The sequence below is a fragment of the Amphibalanus amphitrite genome, unplaced genomic scaffold (assembly GCF_019059575.1).
Source record: "Amphibalanus amphitrite isolate SeventyFive unplaced genomic scaffold, NRLGWU_Aamphi_draft 000237F_arrow, whole genome shotgun sequence".
NCBI lineage: Eukaryota > Metazoa > Arthropoda > Thecostraca > Balanomorpha > Balanidae > Amphibalanus > Amphibalanus amphitrite.
The window spans coordinates 587,750-615,038 of NW_024881732.1; the positions used below are offsets into that span (position 1 = coordinate 587,750).

The following is a 27,289-nucleotide window of genomic DNA, read 5'->3' on the forward strand; positions in this document are numbered from 1 at the left end:
GTCCAGCCACCGTCTCCACCCCGGCCGGGCGGGCCCAACAGCCGGCGCACACCTTACAAGGCGCCCGGTCGTGTCTGCCGGCCGCCAACCCATCGGGCGATTCACAGGTTGCCGCCTCAACGGCACGGTCCGAACGGCCGGCGCGCCGTGACGTCACACCAAGATGCGTGACGTCACCAGGTGTAGTGGGCTACCTGGCGTACAGTGGCTGACAGGGGACCCCCGAGCAGACGGCCGACTACCTGCCCGTCACCGCGAGCATTCCGATCCATTTTCCCGAAGTTGGGTCTCCCCTCTGCACTACACGGGAAAACAGCGGGCAATCTCACCCCACCTGTGCGGCTCTATTGTGGACAGGTGAGTCCAGCGGCCGCGATTGTGGTTACGAGTGAAGACGGTGCTCGGACCGGCGTGTCAGAGGTGGTACTGTGAGGTGCGCCGGCGGCCCGTCTCAATGGACCGCGTACCGGCAGGCCTGTCTGTTCAGCGCGGCGCGCTGGTGCGGCGGCGGGCCGGTGGACGGTGCTGCGCGGCGCGGTGACCCGTCGGCCGGCGTCAGGTCACCTGTGCTGAGTGAGGACGGTGTGTGATGGGTGAAGTGCTGGCGGCGCGCGCGGAGATGAAACACTGTGGCGATCGGAGACCCCCTGTGCCGCCGCCTCCCTCCATGGGAATGGCCAGCGCTAAATACCAAGGTAGGTGGTACGGATCTCGAGCTCTCGGACAATACCCGGGCCGGCCCGTGGCCCATTCGGTGGCGAGCTGAGGGTTGATGATTGACCGGATATTTTTTTAGCAAAAAAAAAAAAAAAACGGAGCATATAACTTAGGCGGATCGGTAGCCTTACTAATTTAAACGAGAAATTAAATACGGACAGGGCGCTTCAGCAGCCAGCAGGAAACACTCCAAGCCTCAGGAAACACCAAACTCCAAGCCTTTGGTCAAGTTTTATACGTCAACGATATTCGCTGATCAGTCAGATTCGATAAACTTGCTGAGCGATTCTGGACGGGACTTATTTTATCATGCGTAAACTATATCGTGTAATAATTGTATCATTTCCGCTTGACAAATTAAGCACGCGCATGTGTAAAGCCAGCAACAGAAGCGACGGAACACCTTCCATTAAGGGGGGGGGGGGGGGTGGCACTGCCGACTTTTGGTCCCATTCTTTCCATGCAGCGCCCATAGGGCTAATGTTAAAATGCCAAAATCAAAGGGGGGCACGGTGCCCCGGTGCCCTTCCCGTTCCGCCGCCTATGGCCAGCAATATCGTAATTAATCTGTATGTCTAGACGCACTGGTAAAAGCGTTGCAGGTCTGTGCCTCATGTACCGGCAAAGTGGTTAAAGTTTGAGCAATAAATCCGTCATATGCAAACAGAATGTGTCGCATCACATGAGCATAGTTAAATTAGAACACGAGGCAAAATCACAGGTGGATTATTGTGTTTGTTCGTCGGGTCAGGGTAATGAATATGTAAAAAGCTCATTTCGATGCGTGAAATGGCAAGTCTAATCCACGCACCTTGGTTCATAGCCGCGTGTGTCGATGTGGATGTCGGGTGGGTGGGTGACCTCGAACTAGTCGAAACTGCGGCCCGGAAAAGTAGTCGGGCCAGCCGGTCACGCAAAAAGATGTTCGACAACTATAACGCAGATATCACTATCTAGAATACCCAGCACAATGCCGTCAAATCAACGTTTTTGCCACCGGAGTGTCTCGGAAGTTTCAAAATGTTTGTATGGGACGCCTTCCTTCCTTCATTCACAGTGTGATGATAAACCGTGTAAATTGTAATACATATTAGTCACCTTGCACGGCGTATGTAAAATCTGTAGGTACCGTGGTTGGCCATCAATCGACAGCCAATGCTCAGACCCGTAACGCGGTTTACTGCGCCGATAAGACGGAATGGATGGGACAGTCCTGCAAGAATGCTCGGCGCCGCCCGATTCCTGGTCAGCAGAGGTTCGAATTATCTCCTTAGCGGCAAAGTTTTGCTCTGAACAGAAGGTAATCTACTTCTTAGACCTACTGTGTGTCTCTAGTCATTCCACAAATGCATTGCATGCTATCTACAGGTATGACAATACAGCGCCTGCCGCCCACGGCCCAACTGTCATTTGCCTCCAGCTCAAGGTTGGTTCCCTTGACCCATTCAAAATTTGAATCAGCCACTACCGCTCCGATTTTGTGGCAGTTACAACCGTGCAGGTGCTGGCCGTTGGTCTCACGCCGAGGCCGGACACTTGGGGAAATCGCCTCCCTGAGCAGGAGGAACCCAACCGAGCCCACGGCACTTCCCTAGCCAGCGTGGCCCGTGGTCCCTTCTGGAATGGTGGTCTCGGTCCAACCATTGACACACCTCCCAAAGTGAAGAACATACCGTAACGCCTCCCTGAAAGGGAACCGGTGGAACCCGTCACACCTTACGTGGCAGCTCGTAGTGCTTACATGGCCGGAGGACTTTACCGGCCGAGCACCATGTTATGGTACCGCCAGCAGGGCCAGGGACGTTTTCAGCTTTCCCGGCCGGGCTGACTCACTGATACGAGCGGGGCGCATATCTCGGTAGATTCCCAAAGCTGACGTGGTCGGGAACGGGTTCTGGCCTGTCGGCGGTCGGTTCGAAGGGCCCGAACGTACGCCGGGGGGGGGGGGGGGGCGCCGGCGGCCATATTTGGCGGCCACCGGACCGGATTAGTGCAGTGGTGCCGGATGGTGCTGGTTTTCCTTGTGGAGTCGCGTCTGGACGAGCCGGGCGGCCGCAGGGCGATCCACGGGCCCATCAGCTCTGCTGGCTGGGCAGGCGGGCTCTCGGCCGCGCTAGCAGCCCGTCAAGGACCGTCCGCCGTGGGCTACCCCGGCTACCCCGCAGCGGCGCCCGTGCTGCACGGAAGGAGCCAGCACAGTCGATAATGACGTGCAGTCCTTGGTACATAAAGGAACCTGTATTTTGTTCAGCCCTCTGCCCATCTTTCCGGCTTCACGCGGACCATCAGACCGAATAAACGGATGTTTAAATGCCGATAATACTATCGGGTTTTCTCGCTGTTATCTTTATTTTCAAGTGGTAGATTTATCGGATAGGAAGGAATATTTTGCACACTTGACAGTTGACGGGCCACCATTCGAAGGGAGTTGTGTAATGTGTGCTGAGAAGCGGCTCATAGCCGGTGACGGTGAATTTTGTGGTGCTGGGATGCTTTTTGGCAGGTGTAGGTATGTCGTCGAAAGATAATGATGCTCGACGGCCGTCGCTGACGAACATCGGCGCAGACTTCGGTAAAAGAATGCCGTTTAGTAACTTGAATGTATTTTAATTCATTCACTCATTGATTCATTCATTTCTCAGTGACATTACGCAAAGGAAGGAAAAGTTACTGATGAGGCGACGGCTGGATAGATCTGGTTATGTTTGTAAGGCTAGTTCTAGTTGCTCTGTAAAAGTATCCGGGAAGCATGAAACATGGGACAGCCAGCAGTGTTGCAGGTGCTTCTTTCCTGTTTGTTGCTTCGATGATGCATTGATGCGTGTACTTTCTACTGCCGCTCGATCGGTTTCCCTCACCTTCAGCAAAACTGCGGTCTTCTGGAAGCTTTCACCTCGTCCTCATGCAATATGATGACTGAGGAATGGCGTGCACTTTTATAATACTATTTGTTAACTATAGCTATTTACCGCTCAGGTAGAATAAAATTCAGCTATGGATGTTATGATATCGGCGATTAGTTGGCTAGTTGTGCTACTGCTAGGAACGTTTTTCCCTCTGCTGAGATCGATGACCGTTTTTCGATGCCACTTGACCGGGCGATACCGTCATTGACCGCGTCGCTATCTCTCCTTTTTTCAGGTGCCGGCGTGTATCGCCACTTGGCGTCTCCCGTGGGCGACTCGTGCCCGGTGTGCGGCAGCCCGTTCGACCAGGTGCTGCGGCGCAAGATCACCGACTCCTGCGGCCACGAGCGCTGCTACAGCTGCATGACCGGCTGCCGCAGCTGTCCGGCCTGCCTGGCCGCCGACCGTGAGTGCTGCACAGCGGAACGACATGGAAAGATCCATTGGTGTATGCATGAGTAAATCCAACATTTACATGGGATTCGGTCGCAGCACTCAGTGAACCGTCCCGTTCAGTCAGCTGCATCGTTTGGTTCTCAGTCTGTGAGAGGAACCATGGGGCCTGTTTCTCACACAGCCAGCTGTCTTGTCTCGAGTGGGCCGCACCTCAGACAACTGTCCTGCCCAAAGTAAGCTGCACAACGGATCGTCCGGTCCCGAATGAGCCAGACCGGGTGAGCCACACCTTTGGGTTCTCAGCCAGCTGCTCCGTCCTAGTGACTACTGCGCCACCCAGGGCGACGCTCAGGCTCAGCCACCTGTTCTGGCACGAGACAATCGATGAAGCAAGTCGTATGTGCCAGGCTAGCGGCCGCTGACACGGCAGTTTACAGAGTGCAGGTGCCGGGCCGGTGGCCGGTGGCCAATGCAGCTGGCCGAGCCGTGACCCGGCCGTCCCTTACTGCCGCCGACGTGTCGCTGACCTGTCGTGGGGAGCCGGCATCTGCCGCGCGCGCACTGCCGGTGTCATCCGCCTTGCACGGGTGCACGTGAACGACCCCCTCCCCGTTAAATCCGAGACACGATAGCGTCGCGACAGGCCGGCGCCTGATACCGAGACCCTGTCTGAGTGGGGGAGCCACGTCCGGTGACTCGGCAGCTGGGAGCTGGGGGGACACTCCCATCGACAACCGCACAGGTCTTGAACGTGCAGAAACAGAACACCAGAAGACAGGGGCAGCCCCTGACTTCGCCGGAGACACGATCGAAGACTGACACAATATCCCACTGAGAGAGAAAGCCGGTCCGGAGATCCGAGGTCACAGTTTTGAAGGACCGAGGACACCCGGAGCGGGTTACCATGTGCCATGCGGCCGAGCTGACCGCAGCGGCGCGCCTCGGAGCGGCGCCGGCGCTGGCAGCCGCTGGCTCCTTATTTGGGGTGGCTCAGCTGGCAGTACATACACCGGAGGCCGTTCAAACATCCGGCTCAGCTGCAGCCAGCCTCCTGCAAGGCTGTCTCTAAAACACAGCCCGGAGATGAATGCAACCATGGCCCTCATGCTAACACCCCGGTGCTATTGCACGAGCGTCAAACATGAAAGTTGTCTCCTTTTGTTCATCATATTGTTAGTCGGTAACGATTTTTACATGTTGCATGCACCACAGGCTATGAATGCTTTTAACAGTCGGCAGTCCATTGGGGTCGACAGTCGAGACCATTTAAAGAATAAGATTATCAGGCGTAACAACGACAGAAGCTTAAAGTCATTGATAACGTGAAGCTCATTGTCACAATAGCGTAGTGCCATTGTTTCTTACTTTTTAGTTGAGTCTACTGTTTCCATTGTAAACTCACAGCGACATAAAGCACTGCTAAAAACGCTAGCTGTAAAGCTAGTTCAACACACGCCAAGCTGCGAGCCATAAACACAAACCAATTACACAATCTTATGCAACCGCTTCTAACTATTAAACATTTTGTGATTGCGATTAGATTAATATCATCTTCGTCGGCGAATTTCGTTACTTTTAATGTGCATATATGGTTCCATTGCTCACCGCCTCATAGTGAAACGCGGTTCACCGTTTACTGATGAACGTGAGATGCATGCCGCAGTGTGGAGCATGCCAATAAACGGCTATCATCTAAACGTGACTCATACTCGCCCTTTAATATTTTATCGTACCTTTGTCATGTACGAGTAAGATGTGGTTCAGGCAGCGCGAGAAAGAGCTCGTTGATCATCCTGACCTGAAAACGCTTCATAAGGTAATTGTTTGAATAAACCCAAACCTTTTCTAAAAAAAAAATATTTAGGGCTTTGGCTGTACCTATTACGAATGACTGAGAAAATATTATATCAGATAACTGCGTTATTCAGTAGTGCTCTTACTATCTCGTTTATCGGTAGCCGAGACCTGAGTCTCCGTCTCTCCTAGGAAGCTCGTTGAGTTGTCCGCATGCCGCGTGTATCGCCTCGCCGCCGCGGGCTCCGGTGTGCGCCCGGCCGGCGGCCGTCTCAGTCGTGGTCGGCCGCCTTTGTCCGGGCACCCCGGCTGGAATGCTGATTGGGGAGGACGCGTCGGCCGCCGACCGGCGCGCTCTCGCTCATTAGCGAGCGGCCCGTCCAGTCATCCTCCGCGGTACGGGACGGACGCCGCCGCAGTATCAGGCCGCCTCGCAGCCGCACAATTTAGGCATTTGTCTGGCTTTGTCAGCGGAATGGTGTTGTGTTGGGATATAACACATCTCCCGGCGGGGTACATGATGTCATGCATTAAGTATGGAGATTATATTCTCCGTTTGGACGGCTGTGTGCGCGGTGCGCGAGTACCCACCCACCGCCCGCGTCAGCCGCCCACTGTTTTGTAGTCAGTCTGCGTCTCGGTGTAGCTGGTCCGGCCCGGCCGCGGGCCGACCCAGTGGCCAGTACCGGGCGCGGTTCGGCCCGAGGACCGCCCCAGGGCACTCTGCGGCGGACGTGACCCGTAGTGAGCCAGATGGAGCGAGCCGTGGTGGGCTAATGGAGCGAGCCGTGGTGAGTCAGTTGAACTTAAAGGTAGTGTGCCACCTTTGAAAGATTTTCCATTTTATTTTTCCTAGGATAAGAAGCTTCTGTTTTTACCTAATATCGCAAAAAAATCGAAAATGGGCCTGGAATAGTGCCTTTTTCGCCTAAAAGTTTATCGGTTTTTCGATATGTATAACAACTGTAGTGGGCTGACCTGCAAACAGGCGTCGGCAAGGCGTTGGCAACAATCGCGAATGCGGCGCACATGTGACAATAAGCGAAGGTCATTATAGAGTTACGACGTACGGGAATGAGTTATCAGCTGTCTAATCGTAGACAACACAATGTTGAGCCTTAAACTGTAGGCCTGTATTGGTATTGTTTCTTTTATTTGGCTGTCGAACATTATTTATGGTTTGAAATATGATTTTATGTAAAATAATTGATATGAAAAAGCCGTCTCGTTATGACCCCATTTCACCACACGCAAGTAGCAGAAATGACAATGATCAGCTGACGCATTTTTCTTGGCCGAAGTCAGAGCGCGCGGCCCGACGCACCACCACCGCACCACAAAGTATGAGCAGAAGCCGCGCCCAAAGCCAGGGCCCCGGTAACGTGAGGTAGCCGAGTAGGGGCAGCGTGCGCTGACCCAAGCCGGGGCTGCAGCTTTGGGCGCGGTCTACCGCATCCACGCGGGCAGCCCCGGGCTATCACATGACACCGGGAGGACGCGCGGCCCCGGCTTGGGTCAGCGCACGCTGCCCCGACTTGGCTTCCTCACGTTACCGGGGCCCTGGCTTTGGGCGCGGTCTACCGCACCACCTAACAGGCGTGTTCGAAACCGCAGGAGATGATGATGAACGCCGAACGGGTTTATCGAAACTTGATTGGATGAGCATATCGGTAATAGCGATTTCAGTGTGTGCATTTATTGTTCATAGTGGTGTGAAATGTGGTTGGGGTACGACCGACAACCCGTCGGGGCGAATTTCGCACTGGGGTACTCAAAATTTGAAGAATTTAAGACGTTTCCATGAGTTTTGAAGGTATGGATAAGTTCTAAAAATCCGGTTCTCCTTATCTGGGCCATTAACTCCATACGGTCCAGGAAAGCTGGCACACTACCTTTAAATGTAGTGGGCCAGGTGGAGAGCCATGGTGAGCCAATGGGAGCGAGTCAGGATGCCGAATGGCCCCTGGAAGCGAGCTACAGTGAGCCAGTGGAAGTGTGTCTCAGTGAGCCAGTGAAGTGACTTGTAGACTGTAGTGAGGCAGAAATCCTCAGAGAGCGAGTGGACCAAAGTGGATCTATGGGTGCTATAAGCACGGCATATAATGTAGGCATTGGCAGGTTATGCCTATACGCCGACAATTATTGGCCTCGTGATCACTGATCAGTATACGCAGTGTTATTTTGCCGAGGTCTGCACCGGCCATCTATGTAGGTACAGGGTGTCCCAGAAGTCTTGAAGCTTTTTTATTTTTGTCGTGTGACCTTGCTATGCCACCGATTAAGGCAAATGACGCCTCAAACGAAAGAGAATGAACTGAAATTTTGTATTTTCATGCGTAGAGCACCACTTTAGTCAGGTGGCCCCCGTTGTGAGTCGCACAAGATTGAGCACGAGAGATCACGTTCTTCGCTGCCGCCAAGATCTCCCGGTTTGCGAAACACCGGTGTCGCCATGCCCGTTTCTGGTCAGCTTCAGAGCCTTATTTCATGAAGCGAGCCAGCCGCCAGGAAACAGAGTATTGGATCTCCCAGAAAACATTAGCAACATAATGATTTACTGATCAGAAAGTCTCCTGACATGTTTGCACGCATCCATTACGGAAATAAGGCTCAGCTGCTTGAGCACGCTAAGCAACAGCCCGTTGTCATCCTTTGATTCGTCGCATTATTATGGGTCGAAAACAAATATCAACCCGTCGGAAATATATGTCGCTAATATTATGTCCCTCGCTTCAGGGAATAAAACTCTGAAGCTGACAAGAAACGGGCATGGCGACACCGGTGTTTCGCAAACCGGGAGATCTTGGCCGCAGCGAAGAACGTGATCTCTCGTGCTCAATCTTGTGCGACTCACAACGGGGGCCACCTGACTAAAGTGGTGCTCTACGCATGAAAATACAAAATTTCAGTTCTTTCTCTTTCGTTTGAGGCATGATTCGCCTTAATCGGTGGCATAGCAAGGTCACACGACAAAAATAAAAAAGCTTCAAGACTTCTGGGACACCCTGTAGTTGTGCGTCTACTACACGTCTCCTCAGACCGTCTGGGTATCGCTGCGTGGCTCTGACCCTCTCGCCCTCTCCCGCCAGGTTCGCCACCCATGTCTTCGGGTCGGACCGGTGTATCCGGCGGCGGCGGCACGCTCGGTCACCACGGGCCCACACCAGTGCCGGGCAGGTCCAAACTGAAGACCAATGGACACCTGGCCGGACTCATACAGGTATGTGTGTGCGCGCGCTGCACGTGGCCACATGGACCTCGTGCGCAGCTGTGTGCGGTGGCGGCGATGGCTCGAGCACAATGAAAATTGGCTGAAATAAGAGACAATCGTTGATTGTTGACTACAGGGAACACGGATTTTTTGTTGGTTTATGGAATGATATAGCGTGCTGGGTCGGGGCGGGGGTAATGCCGGGTTTCCTCTGTTTCGTTCCGTAGCGTGTTCCTAAATAACATGACTGGCCCACTTAACAAAACTTGGAAACAAGGAAGAGCACTACAACACTGTGCCTCTTTTCATTCGGTTCCCATGCCCGCCATATGTAGGCACCGTATATGGCGGCTTTCAGAAGTGCCGGTCGTGCCTGCGGGATATGCCGTGGCGTGTACGGCACAGGTGTAGGACCCGTCAGAAGGTGACATCCCCTGTCCGCTGATCACGGTCCCGGTGTTGGCGGATGTCGGGACGGTCTCACCAACGTCGGATCTGCTGTGTGGCGAACCGTCTGCCTTCCCCAGTCAGCTTCACACACGCCGACACATGCCAACGTTTTTTACTCCCTTATTTTTTGCTATTCTGTCATCTCTGCGTGACCGGCAGATTACTCAGGCGTTCTGTAAGCCATCACGATCGCCCCTCTGGCGCTCAATGAGCCGCCGCCGTTCTCACCAAGTAGGTTATCCGGAGAATAGTCGTGAAGATCTCACACGCATGATGGATCATGGAGCTCGCTGATTGTCGATCAGCAGCGCGGAATAGGGCCCTGAGCCGACTCTGAGTGACCTGTGGCGTGTTCTCCAGCGGCGGAGAGACAGCGGGGTCTCGCCAGTGCGACCTCCGCCCTGCGCCACCGCCGAGACGGACAGCACCAGCACCTACGGGGTCAGCGGCAACGGCGGCGGCCTGCCCAGCGGTGAGTCAGGCTGCTGAATAATGCAACGCAGAGGATGTTAATTCGATTACGGGGATAAATGTTCGCTGTTAAACAGATATCGAATAACAAAATATCGAATTGCAAACATGAAAAGCAGAACATCAACGTTCGCAATATTCATAGGTACCTGTATCGTGAGATATCCACTGCCGAAAGCCAATATGTTGAATGCTCAAAATACCAGAACATCAAACTAGCGAATCACATTATATGAAATATCAATGCTTGGAAAATATAGGTACGATATTGAAATTAAACCCTTTTTCGCTGTGTAGACCAAACTCTTGAGTCCTCTGTTCAAAGATTTCATTAATGAATTAAACCCGCCCGTCCTTGAAGCTACTGCGGCGCGTTGTGACGGGGCCGGACGGAGCTGACATTCCGTGTGTGACCGCAGGTCGAGGTACGCCGTCGGCCGCCCGGCGGAGGCCCGTGCACGGAACCAGTCCCCGGCTGGCGCGACTGCCGGCCACCCGACAGCGTCGCACGCACCGCTCGCCGGTCTCGGCCTCCGACAGACCCAATACGCTCTCCGGTGAGTGGCCCGACCAGGCCGTGCACTGAAGCTACTGTCCTTATCGCGACAAACCGAGCGATGAGGCGGACACATGACCATGCAGATGGTTATAACAGATGGATTACAGATGGTTGTTGTGTGATTGGTAGGCGTGACATGTCCTATCCGGTGGTTTGCTCACCGCTGTTCTGGGGCCTGTCTTTAAAAAAGTTAACATTTTTTGTGAGTGCTCGTTCTCCTAACGTTCCATCCAGCAATCCACGAAACATGTTGAACACATTTCCACTAAGCTTACAAGAATTGCATTGCCACTAACCCATAATAGGCTTGACAATTTTATTAGCAAACACCGAACACGAAAGCTTAAATAGACAAACACGATGTATAGTTATTAGTTATCAGGAAAAGAATAAGAGACGGGGGAAGGGGAGAGCTGTAAGTAGGCCTAGCTGTTGACCGGATGAACAGGTACAGTGGATCTAGTAAGGATCTCCAGACAAAACTAGATGGCGTTGAGCCTCAGTCGAGTCCATGTGAGATTCAAGGAGAGGTCACTACCGAGCTGAGCCCGGTGGGGAGGTGGGGAGGGGGGGGACGGGTGGCGAGGGCACGGTGCGGGTGACCTGTCAAACAGCCCCGGCGCGGTGGGGCACTGCCGCAGGCAAATGACGCACTCCAGCGTTGTTCCATATCACGGTGGTGGGCCGGGCGGCCGGCTAGCTTGGCAGTTGGCTGCTTGGAAGGAAAGGATAATGAGGCATGGGTTTGCTGTGGCCGATTCATCTACTGTCAATTATGATGAACCCAAAGTAATGCAAATGTGATGTTGCTAATGCAGCTGGCAATGGAATGCTAACGAATGCTCCGGGCACCCAGTATCTATAAGGTTTAATGTTATTTATGTCTCCTGAAATTTGCATTGAATAATATTCAAGCAATAGAAAGATCGTATCGTTCGCCAGTTTTTTGACCGGCTGGCGTTTCTTGCGTAGAGCGCCCTTTGGCAAATAATTATCACGCAGGTGATTTTTTTTTACTGGTAAGCTTTAAGGTCAAATCAAGTCGCTAAGAGAAGATGAGGAAAAGTAGACGAATGCCACATTTTTGTGCATGAATTCTCGGGTTAAAAAAAAAACTAAAAGTTAATATGCGTGTACGCTAAAAACAATAAGAACAGTTAATAAAACTATTTGACCCGAAATTAGCCTCTGTTTTGTCTGACCATGATTGCGTGTAAGACACCGCGCCGGTCCGACCGGGTTCAACCCGGCCCAACCTGGTTCGGCTCCCCCTTTTTTAACCCGCGCACCGACAGGGTTCAACCCGCGAAAAACCTCAGGGGGGGCGGATATCCGCCCCCCCCCCCCCTGAGGTTTTTCGCGGATAGCGGGAAAACCGCGGCGCCTACGCGCCGCGAAATTTGGTACGACTATTCTCTCATTCATCAATTTTACACATGGTGTGCAAGTTTTAACCCCCCAACTTTTAAGGTCAAGTCACCAGGTCACTTTGAATGACCCAGCCTCAAGTCACTTTTTTGTAACTTTGTCACCGTGCCAGAGCTACAGTAGATGTCGGAGGCCTTTGAAAGTCGCAGGATGTTATTAGATCATTAGTAGCTACAATTTGTATATCTCGGAATTTTGATGTCGGTGACCTAAGGTCAGGTCAATTTCGCGACCTCCCCATTATAAGTCAATGGGCCTGGGGGAAAAATCAACTCCCTGTTTTTACCACTAAAACGGGTCGGAATAGCCCCAAATACCATACATGACTTCATATACGATCAACCTTCACTACCTTGAGGTCTGTTTTGCTGTTGGGCAGCTGTAAGGTCATGTGACGTCATCAAAGGTCACCAGCGGTTTTTTGCCAATAACTCCGTACAGGAACAAGATACAGCCGCGCGGATGGTCTCATTGTGTTCAGCTCGTCAAGACGCATCGAATAATATACATGATGACCTCGAGGTTACGTGACCTGAGGTCAACCTTTGACCTTGACCTTTCGAGGTCAACAGATATATCATTCGATGCGGATTGACGAGAGGATCACGATGATGCCCTTAGTTTGTTCCTATCTTGACTAGTTCGAAAGTTATTCGAGAAAAACTATCCATATCAAGCGCCACCATTTTGACTTTTTCGACCCCTGTGACGTCATCTTTGACCTGACCTGAAAATGACCTTAGTAAAAATTGTAGACCTTGTCCGTGCGTATCCGATGCCGTTTACCGCTTGTCGCTATCTTGCTTCGTTCTCGAGATCTCAGGGGGGCGGTCATCCACCCCCCCGTCGGTGCGAAGTCGGTGCGCGTTTAATATTAAATTGGCCCGAACCTTTTGAATGAAAGGAATCACAAGGACAGAGTCCCCGCTAAGCTGAGCTTGTTGCGTTGACCCTGCTCTCTACCCTCCGATCAAGCAATTCCTGGTCTATGGCAGAATTAGAGTCCAAATTTTAACGTGCGCACATAGCCGCGCACGGCCGGTCCCCTCACTGACTTCGCCTGGCAGCGGCCTGCCACCAATCACAACCATACTCGTCAGGAGGCTCAAAAACATCAAATACACGTCGCGTTCGAACCCGGACTTTTGCAACCGGGACGTGCGCTCTCACCACATGGCACATGGAGTCCAACGCTCTACCGACCGAGCTACCGGGACGGACATTTACCTTGCGGTTTAGCCTTGTGACATTGACAGACGTCAGACACTTGGCCGAACTCTAGCCGAAACACTGAGCAAGCTGCGCAGGGCGATAGGTGCTCGTAGCGCTGAGGCTGGGCAACCTGTGGGCTGAATGCGATGTCGTGAGTTCGAGCCTCACTCCCGGGTCTGTTTTTATCTCGACACGAACCAAAACCTTTCCTTCTACTGCAACACAGATAAGCACGATGACGTCTTTCCCCAATATTTGTCCCCAATATCCTCTCAAAAAGTCAAAATTATCGCTTATAAATGTTTAGCAAAGTTTCATTTTTAAGAAAATATTTTTGGACATTTTTCTGGAGCCGTTTCAAATCTTTTTCTTTTCTGATTCTTTTCGGCCCGATAAAACCCACCAAAACTGAACGTGCCAAATGAAAAATATCTAACTCAAATAACAGTTTAGAACAGCCTCATCATGCATCATGAAAAGCATCATGCAACTATCGACTGAATAGTTGCATGCTATGAATGCGTCCTAGATTTCAATTACCTATCATTGTTCAACATTTTGGCTGGAACTGACGCTGCCTCTGGCTTGCCCGTTTGTTTGAGATAATGATTCCCTTCAGTCGCATTCTTGCTGGTTCCACATGAACAGGATACCACCATACCGGAGTGAACGCACCCGCAACCATCATCCCCTCCCCTCAGCCTCGGCGCAGTGGCGGGCGGCCCTGGGCGGCCCACTCCCGGCGCTAGGCACGCCCCATGCGCCGTGATACCGCGTTACCCCCCCCCCCTCCTTCCCCCACAATGACCGGTGACCTCACTTCCCTCGGGATTTGGACTCGCCCTACCCCGACCGTAGCGCCACGTGGTGGCTCTGGAGATCTTAAATAGACCCACTGTACGTACTCATGGCTATATCGGGAGAGACCAAAGCTGTCGACTGGACGGGTACTAAGGTGTGGTGGAACGTTGAATCAACAGCACTCCGGGTCACCACGTCGTGTGGGGGTTTAATGTGCTCTGTCAATAGAACGGGCCCGGCTAGACCGGTGCACGCAGGTACTGCAAATAGTGACCAGGATGAGGAGAGAAAACTCGTGGGCATGAATGATGACGTATGGACTTCTCTATGTGCCAGTCACAATCAAGGATACAGTGATATGTGCACGTCAAACTCGCTTGAACTTTAAATCCATCAGGTGCGGGGCCGCTGTAAGTTAAATGAATGAAAAATATAGGCATTGGATTCAGATTGTGGCTAGAGATTTGCACGCCGAACTAGCAGTAAAAATCAAGGCGGAGTACACGGCAGACTTGGCAGGACCGCCTCGTGACACCTGACGTGTGAGTTTCTAACGGTAATCTTAGTACGAGCCCTCAGCATGGTGTGACGTGACTTTGTCTAAACATGTCGTGACTGGACTAGCTGTCAAGATCTTGTTCGCAGTACAAAAATCAAACACCTTGTTTGCATGCGTTGGCAGGAAATGAAAGTTTTCCATGCGTGAGGTGATGGCTGAGTAATGAGTTGCGTTTAGCGAAAGTACTCTTTGCCCGCTTGGTGAGTCAATGACCGCGCATTTCACACTTCACACTGTCTCAGGCCGCTTACATATGCACAAATACGACATGAGTGCGCTCCTGTTCAGATAAAATTGACAAAGATTGATAGAGAGACGCAATTCCCAAATCACTCACATTTGACCAGCAAACTGATACGGGGTTCTGGTAACGCCTCAGGGCTCAGGCGCTTACCTTACGGGCATCAAAGCTTGATGCATCATCAAGAATCATCTTTTCAGTAAGTCAGCCAACTCTACCCAAGCGCAAGTAGAGTGGCGTATCTGAATGGGTGGCTGACTTCTTCGATTGGTGTGCTCCAAGGCTCTCTTGTCAAACCGCTCCGATGTCATCTTGCTCTACCGCTCCAATATCTTATCCATCCGCTGCAGTGTCTTCCGGCATCACCGGTCGAATTTCCCGTGGTTCGGCCTGTTCGATGTCCTCTGGGTCTACCCACGGTGTCGGTGTCTTCACATAGCCGTCATCCGCATTGTGTCATACGTGCATTGTGTCACGTGTCGCGTGTCGTGCCGTAAGATAAGATCTCGCTTCCGTCTGGCTGACACACGGGGTATGTCTGGCATCGGTGGGCTGCCTCGCGGCTGGACTGTGCATCTGATATGGGCCGATTCATTCTCATCCTAGTCAGCATTCCTTTTCCCGTGCATCTGAGGAAGTTTGGCGAAGCTATGTTGATTGTCGGAGTGAATTGCTCACATTTCAACATGCAACCATCAAACCATGGACTCCTACTCATTCCTTTCATTCCGGCATCACTGGCATTGTCACCAGTTGGGCCGTCCCTGCCACTGCCACCACCGTCACCGCCACCGGACGTGGAGCCTCGGTCCAAATATGGCGCGCGCTGCATTCCGCCCGGCACATTTGAATTGGCAATCTCGGAGACGTCTGGCCAGAGAACCTGTTTGACAGCGACATGACTCCACCGTCTGCATGACATCGAACGACAGGACTGAAGTTTGACAGCGACAGGCGAGCCTGGCAAAGGGCATGTCCGCACGTCGCACGCACACGCAGCGTAGGACGGTGCTGGAAGATTTCCGATCTGACGCAGGTGCGATGTCGGGTCAGCCCATGGTATAGCAGTAGTGCGCAGATTTAGTGCCAGTGACGTTCATCGGGTGACCTGGCGTGTCTGCTCCGCTGGTAAACTGGAGTCGCTGACCTGTTCAACGGATAACTACTACCCATGGCCAAGCCCGAACACATATACCGGAAACACTAGCTCAGTCCGCTAATGCCTGAACTCGATACCTCACCTGTTATGATTATCGAGTGCGAGTTCAAAGGAGTTGAGCAACCTGCTAGGAAGGATTCCCAGCATTGATAAAGGCACTTGTGGGCTCAAGTGGTTGCGATTTCTCGATGGCGGTTGCGCATTGACGCCCACGCTTAAGTAAGTACTCTGTGAGGTCAACGACTATCATTCATAAGCCAAACGGAAGTGCATTAGTCATTTGTGTGCGGCCTACTTCTCTTCTGGTATGTACACCAAGAGGGCGCTCTTTGGCAAAGGGAGGTTCTTGCCACTTGCCAGCATGCATTCCATCAATACTGAGAGGGTGGTTCAGAGAAGACTTGCGACTCGGGTAACGTCTCAGAGTGCCTGACTCAGTGGTTGGCGACACACCCTGAACATTCCAGCCTCGGGCAAGGCCTCTGTGTCGATCCTAGAATGCACAGGCCAGATCGTCCACACCCAGCAAAGACCTTCCGGTCGGCCTCTAGATAAGGTGCGCGGGACCACAGGCAGAGGTGCCGTGAAAAGGCGGCTGTCTACTGTCTACTTTTGTCATGACGTCAGCAGCAGCATCGGCACACCAAAATAGACCTCCCCGGTCAGCGCCGAGTGTCATGCAATCGTCGAAGCCACTTATGACCTGGGAACAGCATCGGCAGACCCTTTTGGCTTGAGGCCGCAGCTGAGTGTAAATACAGTGGGTGAATCATATCCGGGGTTGATGGGCGATGGCACGAAACCGGTAGCCTTTTGTGTTGTCCGACCTTCGTGCATGTTAGGAGAGACGCAGGGTTTTGGTAAGGAGTAGACATAAGCTCATGACGTGCCTCTATCTCCGGTTGTCGTCGGTTTTAGAGCTGACAGGCTGATTGCAGATTCATGTATCGTGTCACTCGTCATCATTTATTAGCTATCCATTCTATCCAATGCAATATAATAGACTGCTGGTGATGGTATTAGCAGGCCCTGACGGCTAAACCCGGATCCACCAAGTAAATACAGCCTATAGTCTGTTCACTTCTAGGTTAGGTTCAATACATCATCTGTCACATTGTCTTGTCAGTTACGGCTGCCAGCCGCTGAAATCACCACAATCTGTCTCCACTGTCCACTTTATCCACCTTACACCGGCAAAGTATGCTTTCTGATACGATTTGCACCAGCGCTGCCAGTTGCAGCGGCTTGCGTATCACTGTGTCGCCCTATCCTGCACTCGTGTCAGAGATGCCTATCGGTGCGATCTCAGTTCCGTTCCAAGCACAGCGAGGTGCGATCTGATCTGTAAGTGATGGTGTAAGGTGTATGTTCGAAAGTTGTCCGATAGATCATTGCAAGTGGACGAACACGAGCCTTGCACTGTTCCGTGTGCCCGCTTGAGTGTGGTCGGTTTGTGGCGTGACGATTGACGACGCACTTCGCTCTCACTTTTAAGTCTCATCTCTCTCTCTCTCTCTCTCTCTCTCTCTCTCTCTCTCTCTCTCTCTCTCTCTCTCTCTCTCTCTCTCTCTCTCTCTCTCTCTCTCTCTCTCTCTCTCTCTCTCTCTCTCTCTCTCTCTCTCTCTCTCTCTCTCTCTCTCTCTCTCTCTCTCTCTCTCTCTCTCTCTCTCTCCCTCTCCCTCTCCCCTCTCTCTCTCTCCTCTCTCTCTCTCTCTCTCTCTCTCTCTCTCTCTCTCTCTCTCTCTCTCTCCCCTTGTTTCTCTAGCTGTCCCTCTTTCTATCCCTTTCCTTCCCTTATTCCAATTGTCATTGTAATGTGTCTGTTCTTTTCATTTGAGTGCACACGTTCGCACTGAGTGTGTATATTTCCTTCTTCGTCTCACCTCTCTTTTTCTTCTCATATCTATTTATCTATTTTCTGTCGCCCTCCTTTTTCTATATATCACTCTTTATCATTCACTCACCCCTCGCTCCCCCGTATTTCAGACACGGACGATGAGGTGGCCTGTGCCGAGGACTCGGCTCTGTACGCGCGCCTGGGCCTGCTGCTCGGCCCGGACGCCGCCCAGGGGCGCCGCTCCAGCGGGTCAGCATCCTCCTCTGGCCGCAGCCCGGCGCTGCCGCGGGCCGAGCGGGCCTCGGCCAGCACCAGTCCGGCGTCTACTCTCACCGGTCAGTAGATAGACGACACCGAGCGCAGTCTGCCGTTAGATAACGCTTTTTCGATGTTTGTAGCGTGACGTCTTTGGTCTCTATTGAGCGAAAAAGTAATTAGAACGTTATCAAATCGTCGAGCATAGAATCAATGATATTATTTAGAGAGAACTTAACGCTTATCGATATGCAAACACCATTCTGACTAATCATTCTCGTGTTGGCACTTGACATGGCAATATTGGGCTATCAACTAAACCATATTTGCCGTACTCATAGGCAGTATCCATAGCATTTTTCTTTGAAGCCGTCAGTCATCATCAATATTCGTTTTTTGCAAACACCAGTTAATTATTCATCAATGAACTTGTGTCATTTTCCCACGTCCAGGTTCCAGCGAATCCGAGGGGACCAACCTGCGCATGGAGCGCAGTCAGGAGAGTCTGGGCTCGCTGGCCTCCGTGTCGCTGTCCGGCTCCAACCCATCAGCAAGCCCCCTGATCTGCTCCCGGCGCGGCTCGCTCGGTACGTGAATGAGACGGAGCGTGCGCGACACGCAGTGGTCAGTGTCATTGGTATGAATTTCTAATGCTGCTTCAACTGCTGTACCGTTCCGCTTCAGTCGTCAGGCTCGCGGTTTTATTGTTCGAGACTGCTTGTGAAGCGCTCTGTCGATCTTTGTAGCTGTCGCTGCCAGTCCTGGCCTGGGGCTGGTCTCTGTTGTAGCTGCTATAGTACCTCTGTCTACGCGCTGGTCGGGGCATAAGTCGGGGTCACTAATGTTGCTTCCACGGCCTCTGTCCAGGTGGCCGGGGACCAGTGGATGACGTCAGTGGATTCTCTGGGTCGCGGCAGCAGCAGGCGCGCCGGTCAGCGCGTTGTTCTCGGGTCACCGCCCCAGTCGACCCCAAAGGTGAGCGCATGGTCCTCTGACCATCCCATTCACTGAGGAGCAGCTGGCTCGTACCCTATAAGGTAAGCATCTGGTCTGCACCCACTAATGTGAGCAGATGCTTCGTGAGCAATAAGACCAGTAGCTGCTTCGTATATCCAATAATGCGATCGGCTGACCGTTCCAACTCTGTTTGACTGTTCAGCGGTGCCACACCCCGAGGCTCTCTTTTGACTCATCGCTAGCTATGCGGCGATGGGGTCAGTGCAGCTCACCCGTACATACATACAAAGGCAGACGTAGCGTGCACGCACACGTCAGATTAGAAAGCCCACAAGTTAAGCAGGTTTGAAACTTACGCATGCGACATTATCATCTGTTAATCTCTGAATGCAGAATGCTGATTTTCAATCTCTCGACAGCTAGTTTTGCCTATCATGTACTCACAGTCAATCACCGCAGATTGATTGTGCGGTTTATGTGGGTGTATTGGCGCAAATTTTAACGCTTGATCTTATTGAAAGTTAGACGTTAGTGCGTAATGGACGCGTGTTCATTTTCCCGCCTTTTCTAGAACTTCAACACTCCTGGGCACAGACACGCAAACACGCACTCACGGAGACGGACATTTCCGTTGAATCATCTAGAGTCCTAGACTGTGAGCTGTTGATGTGTGCGAAGTTTTACTAACCCGCGCTCCGGTCGGCAGCCCGGTACGCCCAGTTCCGGCCGCGGCAGCTGAGCCTGCAGCCGCTGTTCTTCGAGGTACCTCAGCAGGAGCAGGACCCGCTGTTCCTGGGCCGACACTGGCTGTTCGCCGAGCTGAGCCGGGCGCTGCTCGACTCGCCGGCGCGCGGCTGTCTCCTCACTGGTGGAGTCGGCACCGGGAAAACGGCTGCTGCTCTGCAGCTGGTCGAGCACAGCTGCTTCGGACGGCGGCCCGGCAGGCCAGAGCCGCTCTACGCAGGTACGTGTAGCAAATCAAATGAACCCGCGCACTTATCTTACCCAAAATGTTCATCAATATTTCATCATTGTATTTTATTTCACGAAATTGTGATATGTATAAGGATTAAGGATGGATTAACGATTATCTAACTTCATTTATCCAGACAATCGGGCATTCGGTAACGAAGCGGTTGACAAAAACAAAAAATCGTTTCACTTGAGAGAAAATAACGTTGCAAATTCGACTGATTGATATCAGTGCCGATTTGTGCAGCTAGATTCTTGTACCACTAATGCACTTCCCTGCTACATTACCGTGTTAGTGACCGTTGCACCGATTGCCGCAGAGGTGGGCTCGGCGGTCGGCCGGGAACGACCTCGCGTGGTTGTGGGCAGCGGAGGCCTCTATTCCAACGTGTGCGTGATTCCCGAGGAAGTGAGGAGTCTGGGCGGCCGGCTGGTCGCCTATCACTTCTGCCAGGTAGGTGTGAGACGTCACGTGTTGCTGTTCCACAGCATCGGCTAGATGAGCTGTTCCATGGTGTTGATAACTCGCAGACCATCGATTGTCATCAGTGCAGGGCGCAGTTTATGCAGCGCTCTGCAAGTCTGTACAGTGCAGCGTTGTACAGTCCACAACCGCCGTTTTCCGCCCCCGACTGCTCGTCCTGGGAACGGACTTTGTATGTGGATTTGCCGCCATGTGTAGATTTGATCCGGAAAAGAATGGTTTTTGTCTGGCGGCTCAACACACACTACCGCGGACGCCTAGCCGATGAGCGATATGTTTTGACACTTTCCCCTCCAGTTTGCTTAGTGGGGTACCGCATTATATCAAATTGACTTTTTGTGAGAGAATTGTCTGGGATCGGTCCTTATCTTGACTATATTTGACTTTTGGAACCGTATGATAACGACGTAAAAGGAAAACGTAAGTCATTAATACACTCTTACCATCAAGCGATGAGCGCTGATGATACCGACAGGAAACTCATGCTCTTTGATGTTGTCGACAGTGACGTCACTGTCCTAATCGTTTCCTGGAGTCACCCAGCCAGGTTTAGCTCTGTGTGATGACAATGTGACCGTTTAACAGCACATCTATTTCGTCGACAGTCGGACAACAGCGCCACATGTCTGGTGCCGGACTTTGTGCACTCCCTGGCTGCGCAGCTGGTGCAGGCGCCGCAGCTGGCCGCCTACCGGGAGCTGGTGCTCGGCTCGCCGACGCTGCAGACGGTGCTGGCGCTGCGCTCGTGCGTGGCTGACCCGGCGGCCGCCCTGCAGCGCGGCGTGCTCGAGCCGCTGGCGTCGCTGCGCCACACCGGCAAACTGCCCGCGCACATCTGCATTATTGTCGTGGATGCCCTCTGCGAGGCCGAGTATCATAAACCAGGTGAGCGCCAAGTCCTTCTTCAGCTGTCCGATTAGATTGTGCTAAAAATAAATCATATGACGCATGAGTCATTGACAAGCAAGCACGATACAACAGCATATAACATATTTATAACTGATTGTTGCAACGGTAGACGAAAGAGCTAGCAAGAGCCAGTCGGAAATCTCGGTTGAGCATTAGATGACCAATGCTTAGTCATCAACGAAACAAGGCATCCAGGACTTGATATTTTTACAATTGATATTGTTGTGTTGCAGAGTACGGCGACAACCTGGCTGCGTTCCTGGCCCGCCACCTGAGCAAGTTCCCCAGCTGGCTGAAGCTGCTGGTCACTGTGCGGACTCAGATGGAAGGCATCGTCAGCCGGATGCCGCTGCAGCGGATCAGCGTGGACCCCACGGACGACTCGGACGACACCCAGCGCGACCTCAGCGAGTACATCTCCTTCCGGATCAACAACTCACCCTCGATCACCAGCAGCATCCAGGTGGTGGGCGCCAAGGTGGAGGGATCCGGCCAGTCGCGCTTCATCGCCCACCTCGTCTCCCTGGCCAAAGGATCCTTCCTCTTCGTCAAGCTGACGTTGGATCTGATCGAGAAGGGGAAGCTCGTCATGAAGTCGTCCAGCTTCCGGGTGCTTCCTGTCAGTCTGAGCGAGCTGTTCCTTCTCAACTGCAACCTTCGCTTCCCGACACAACGCTCGTACGAGCTAGTGAAGCCTTTGCTGAGCGGCTGCATCGCAAGTCTCCACCCCATGAACGTCTACGAGATGTTTGACGTTGCTAATGCTGGCTGCACGAGCGAAGCGATCTCGTGGGACGATTTCATGAGCCGACTCAAGATCGTCTCTGGCTTCCTCATCAAGCGCATGGACGACACTTACATGTTCTTCCATCCGTCCTTCCGGGAGTGGCTGGTGCGCCGAGAGGAGAGTGAAAGTCACAAATTCCTCCTCGATCCCCGGATCGGTCACGCCAGCCTAGCGCTGCGCCTCAGTCGGATGGAAGCGCCCCTCGACCCGCAGAAAACACTCGAGATGGGCCACCATGTCCTCAAAGCGCATCTCTACAAGAACGTCTCCCGCGAAGAGCTTCCTGTGGCTGCCCGTGATCTGCAGGCCATCTGGCTCGCCAGCGCTTCTGCGGACCTCTCCGGCGCCTTAGTCAGCGAGCGGAACGCCTACAGCCCCAACGTGATGGTGTCGAATCTCCTGTTGGTCGCCGGCGCCTCACCGGACGCCTGCCGTCCCCGTGACGGTGCTCCGCTCCTGGGTCTGTGTGCCACCCAGGGCTGTGATGGAATGCTCGAGCTGCTCATCCGGTTTGGCGCCGCGGTGGACGCGCCGAACGGCCAGGGTCTGACGCCACTGATGCTGGCGTCGGCCGGCGGACGGGCCGGTGCCGTACGGCTGCTCGTCGGTCACGGCGCCGCGGTCGGACGAAGGGACGGGGCGCGGCGCTGCGCACTCGTGCACGCTGCCGTCGCTGGCCACCTGGACGTGGTGGACTTCCTGCTGGGCTGCGACTGGACCTATGCACGGGACGGCCTCGCCCTGACAGAGGCGGCGCAGCAGGCCCTGGTGGCTGCTGCCGGCAACGGACATCACCAACTGACAGAGTATCTCCTGGATATTGAAGAGGTTCGTACGGGTACTACCATCATCTTCTTCACTTTGCTGTTCTGCTGTTGGTATGCTGTTGATTTGCTGCCTGGTGTTGGCTGTGTTGACTATTGATATTCAGCGTAAACATTGATTTATTGTGTTTTTGAGCCAGCCGATCTCATACCATACACGGTTGTATCTGACCAATTGTCACCCGCGAACAGGTGTCACTGGACGACTGCGACTCGCTGCACGGCGAGACGGCGCTGACCATGGCTGCCGGCGCCGGCCACAAGACGCTGGTCGAGACGCTGCTGCGCCGCGGGGCTGACGTCAGCGCCACCAACTCGCAGGGAGCGCCGCCGCTGCTGGGCGCCGTCCGCGAGGGTCACTGGGACATCTGCGTGGTGCTGCTGGCGGAGGGCGCACTGCTGGAGCAGACGGACCGGGCCGGCCGCACCGCACTGATGCTGGCTGCCGGAGAGGGCCATACCGGAGTGCTCGACCTGCTCCTCAACAAAGGTAACCAGGCCGGTGTGGCATCCGAACACCTTGCCCGCGTTGTTACCAATCTTTATCCTCTGAGTCCCGATGTTGCTACATTGAGTGTTGTAAGTACGCATTGACACCTATGCATAACCAATAGTACCATTTGTTCTAAAATACCCAACAAAGGGCAGCTGAACATAAGTAACAGCAGCAGTTAAAGTTGAACAAAACACTTGAAAATTTCAACATCACATTTCGTAGGTATGCTGGAATTATGTAGCACTAAGATAAACAGTGCAGTCCCACTGGTGTCGATTGCATTGCCTCCCCGCTGATGGCTCGGTAACCTCGCTGTGACCCGCTCCTGATAACCGCCCTCGTTCGCTCGGCAGGGGCGTCGGTGTCCCGTCAGGACGCCGACGGTCTGACGGCGCTGGCCTGGGCGTGTCTGAAGGGCCGCGGCCGCGCCGTGCGCTCCCTGCTGGACGCAGGAGCGGACATCGCGCACACGGACAGCGCGCGCCGCACGCCGCTCGACCTGGCCGCCTTCCAGGGCGACGCCGCCATCGTCTCGGTAAGTCTTAGCAGAGCACTGGTGGCGATAATAAGCAGCATTTGATTAAATTTTTACTGCAATGAACTTGGCCTACTAATTTTCTAAATGGGGCTTTACGCCGGATGGCAGTATTTACGCCGGATACTGTCCGGCGTAATATATAAGTTACCAAGCGGGCTTTGACCGTTTGCTATGGTCAAGTGGACTAATTGTGCTGCTATCTTCACTTTCTCGCACTTACATTGTTTTTTTTTTTTTCGCGAGCATTTCGTCACGTATCGTTATATATCACACCGACATGCTATGGTGAAACGAGATGGGCGGTAGCAATATCCGCGATTTTTAATGTCATTGAAATCACACGTTTTTCGATATCCAAACAGTTTTTAGACCGTCTTCGGTTAAACGTTTTTGGGCTGATTTCCAATAGAAGACGGACGCTCTGAAAGGAACTCCGCAATAAAACGAGAATACGATTGATAGTTTGACCCATGCCACTAGATATGATCTCATGTTAATGATGAACTATAGCAAAGCACCATGATTCAACACAGTGTTTGCAATACTCAAGCGAGTAAATGAGCGCATTCTCATTGGCGATGTTTGAACTCCTTCCTCCCAGACACCGAATTGGTATTGTATGTATTGAAAGGTTGATTTATTCTCGACCCCCTGTCCTCAGCTGCTGCTGGACCGGGGCGCCGTGCTCGACCACGTGGACCGACGCGGTATGACGCCGCTGGACCGGGCCATCGCCTGCGCCAACGTACAGGTGGTGCAGTGCTTCCTGCGGCGGGGCGCCAAGCTAGCCTCCACCACCTGGGCCATGGCCGACGGAAAACCAGATATCATGTGAGAAATACCGAATACGCGCAGGGAGTTGCCATAGGTCCAGAAGACCATACTTTTACGCAATCTGTAAAATAAGGTCTTCATGGACCAACTACGTAGCGTAGAAGGCCGTTGTCAACCGCTGACCGTTGTGAAAAGTACGCACAAACTATCATCTTCCATATCAGAACAGGTATCGCTCAGTCCCGATTTGTGAAAACTTACGGCGAACTGCGTTGATCGACAGGTTTACGCTGCTGAGCAAGCTAAACGACGATGGCATGACACTGTACAGGAAGTGTCGCATTCAAGAGGCTGACCATCGCTTCACCTACGCCCTGAAGAAATTCCCAGAGACCGGGATGGAAGAGCATGATGACCTCTTCCGGAAACTGCATGTCAACCTGCTGCTCAACCTGTCTCGGTGCAAGAGAAAGCTAGGTGTAAGTGCTGATAAATTCACACCTTAGCATTGCTCTCTGTCCACGCGACGGTACACGTGTGTTACCCCTCTTTGATTTTTCTTGCCTCTCATAATTTTCCATCGTTCTGTTAGAAGCCTGGGTGTGCGAGATAGGCTCTGGTTATTATAGTAACACAGCAACGGTAATACACATAAACAGCCTTAAGGCTGAAACAGACTCTTTCCGCGTTCAGGAAATCGCATGCGAGAGCCTATTCAAATACATTATAATTCTTCTCGCATCAATCGCTTGCGGGAGGTACGTGCGATTGATGCGAGCGTGCTTCCATGTATTTGAATAGGCTCGCATGCGATTTCCTGACTGCGGAAAGAGTCTGTTTCAGGCATTAGTAGCGGACCTGATAGGCCCTTAATGGACAAATTGCTTCTTACGCCCTGTCCCTCGGCCGGACTGGAGCTATGATCTTGCTTGGGTATCAGTTCATTCATTCATAAATTTCGATTGAATGTCGTCGTTGGGCTCCGTTTATTATTCATTCCTGTTGAAAAACTTACATGTGTAGACGAAAATGTTGTAATCTGCTTCAGACAAAGCTTTTGCTTTCACTCACTCCTTGATTGTTTTCTCCTTTTCACCCCTTTTCTCTTTGACTGTCACTCTTTTTTTTGCGACCTGTTCCTCCCAGCCGGACTGTGATTTGTGACCCGTTTTCTCCAGTCGGACTGTGACATGTGTTCGTTTTCGTTGGCAGTTGCACAACACCTCAGCTGAGCTGGCAACGTTGGCGATGTCCGTTCGTCCGGAGGCCTTCGAACCCTACTTCTTCCGAGCAAAAGCTAAACACGCTCAAAAGTAAGTTTGCAACATTCTGACGCCACACGCCCTAGCTGTTGTGCGCTTGTCAGGGCAAATTGTCGTGCTTAAATTCACAGTAATATGAACTGCAATGTCTCATAGCATAGTTCATGATGTTGACGTAGTCTCACAACACGCACCCACGGCTACCCACGGCTGTGTAGTGTGTTAACACGTTTCGTACGTGTTTCAGACAGCTGGACGCAGCGCTGGCGGACCTGAACGAGGCGCTGCGGCTGGCTCCCCGACACCGGGAGGTACGTCGGACGCTGCTGCAGGCGCGCGACCAGCTCCGGCAGCCGGCCAACCAATTCGGCTCGCTGGACGCCCTGGTGGCCGCCACCTGAGCCCTCCTCAGCGGCACCGCGCGGTGTGAAAAGAGCAGCGTGTGTCTCAACCAAGTGTTGTATAATGTGCCAAAGACGGAAGCCTGTGTCCCTGCAGTGCCATTTGAATGCACCACCGATCTGTATGTTTCTGCAGGTAGATCACCTCAAATAAGTCTTTGGCGAGGGTGTGAGCCATCCCGTGGTGCCAACCAGACCGAACTGACGCGGTATTGGTGTGCTGTAACTCCGCTGTGTTTCCATCCGTCCGCTTAAAGTCTCTATGGTGAGATTTTTTTAGAAGCAGCTGTAAGTTCCCATTACCTATATATCGTTTTGTGGACTGATTGACATTGAGAATGTTTCATGAATGCAGTGTTGATTGTTACCTGCTTCCTGTTTGCAAACTGCCGGGTGGTGCAGCTATTGCAGTAAGTTAAACGGTAGGATTCCGGCAATAGTGACTGCGAAGTTTATGAAAATGTTTGGCTTGCGCAGCGCCATACGTGACACTCCTTTCAGTGTAGGGTCACAGCCATAGCCATAGTCCAGTAGTACACTATGCTTGAAGAAATCTGTTTGATATGAAGATCTAGGTAAGACATTCTTCGCCTGCTCCAGAAGGTGAAAAATAGAGCGGCACAGTTTTAGCTAGTCTTTAGTTGCCATCGACAGTCCGAAACCGGACGCTGTGCTTGCGTATTGGATAGAGGCCAGCCGGCCGTGGTGCGCGCGGCATAAGCAGGTCTCCCGAGGCATGTGGCGGTGGCCCACCCACCTGTTTGGTCGTGCTGTGTGATAAGCGTATGTCAGAGTACATTCTTTGTTTTACTTCTACGTTCGCATCGTGATTATGAGGAATACACAAGAAATGAAAACATTTCATTTTGCCTCCATATGTTGTTAAAAC

General features: G+C 52.7%; 1 protein-coding gene across 1 annotated transcript; it reads left to right on the plus strand.

The window, feature by feature from the left end:
* The first annotated feature begins 468 nt into the window (after positions 1-468).
* Positions 469-27,259, plus strand: LOC122386014 (protein TANC2-like). Its single transcript, XM_043374796.1, has 18 exons — positions 469-695; positions 3,859-4,029; positions 8,903-9,033; positions 9,835-9,946; positions 10,365-10,502; positions 17,891-18,076; positions 18,449-18,583; positions 18,864-18,971; positions 19,660-19,917; positions 20,246-20,379; positions 21,015-21,294; positions 21,552-22,933; positions 23,122-23,419; positions 23,779-23,960; positions 24,625-24,794; positions 25,021-25,216; positions 25,950-26,050; positions 26,247-27,259. Exons 1-18 carry the CDS (start codon positions 590-592, stop codon positions 26,398-26,400), a joined length of 4,242 nt encoding a protein of 1,413 aa, XP_043230731.1. The 5' UTR covers positions 469-589; the 3' UTR covers positions 26,401-27,259.
* Positions 27,260-27,289: the final 30 nt, after the last annotated feature.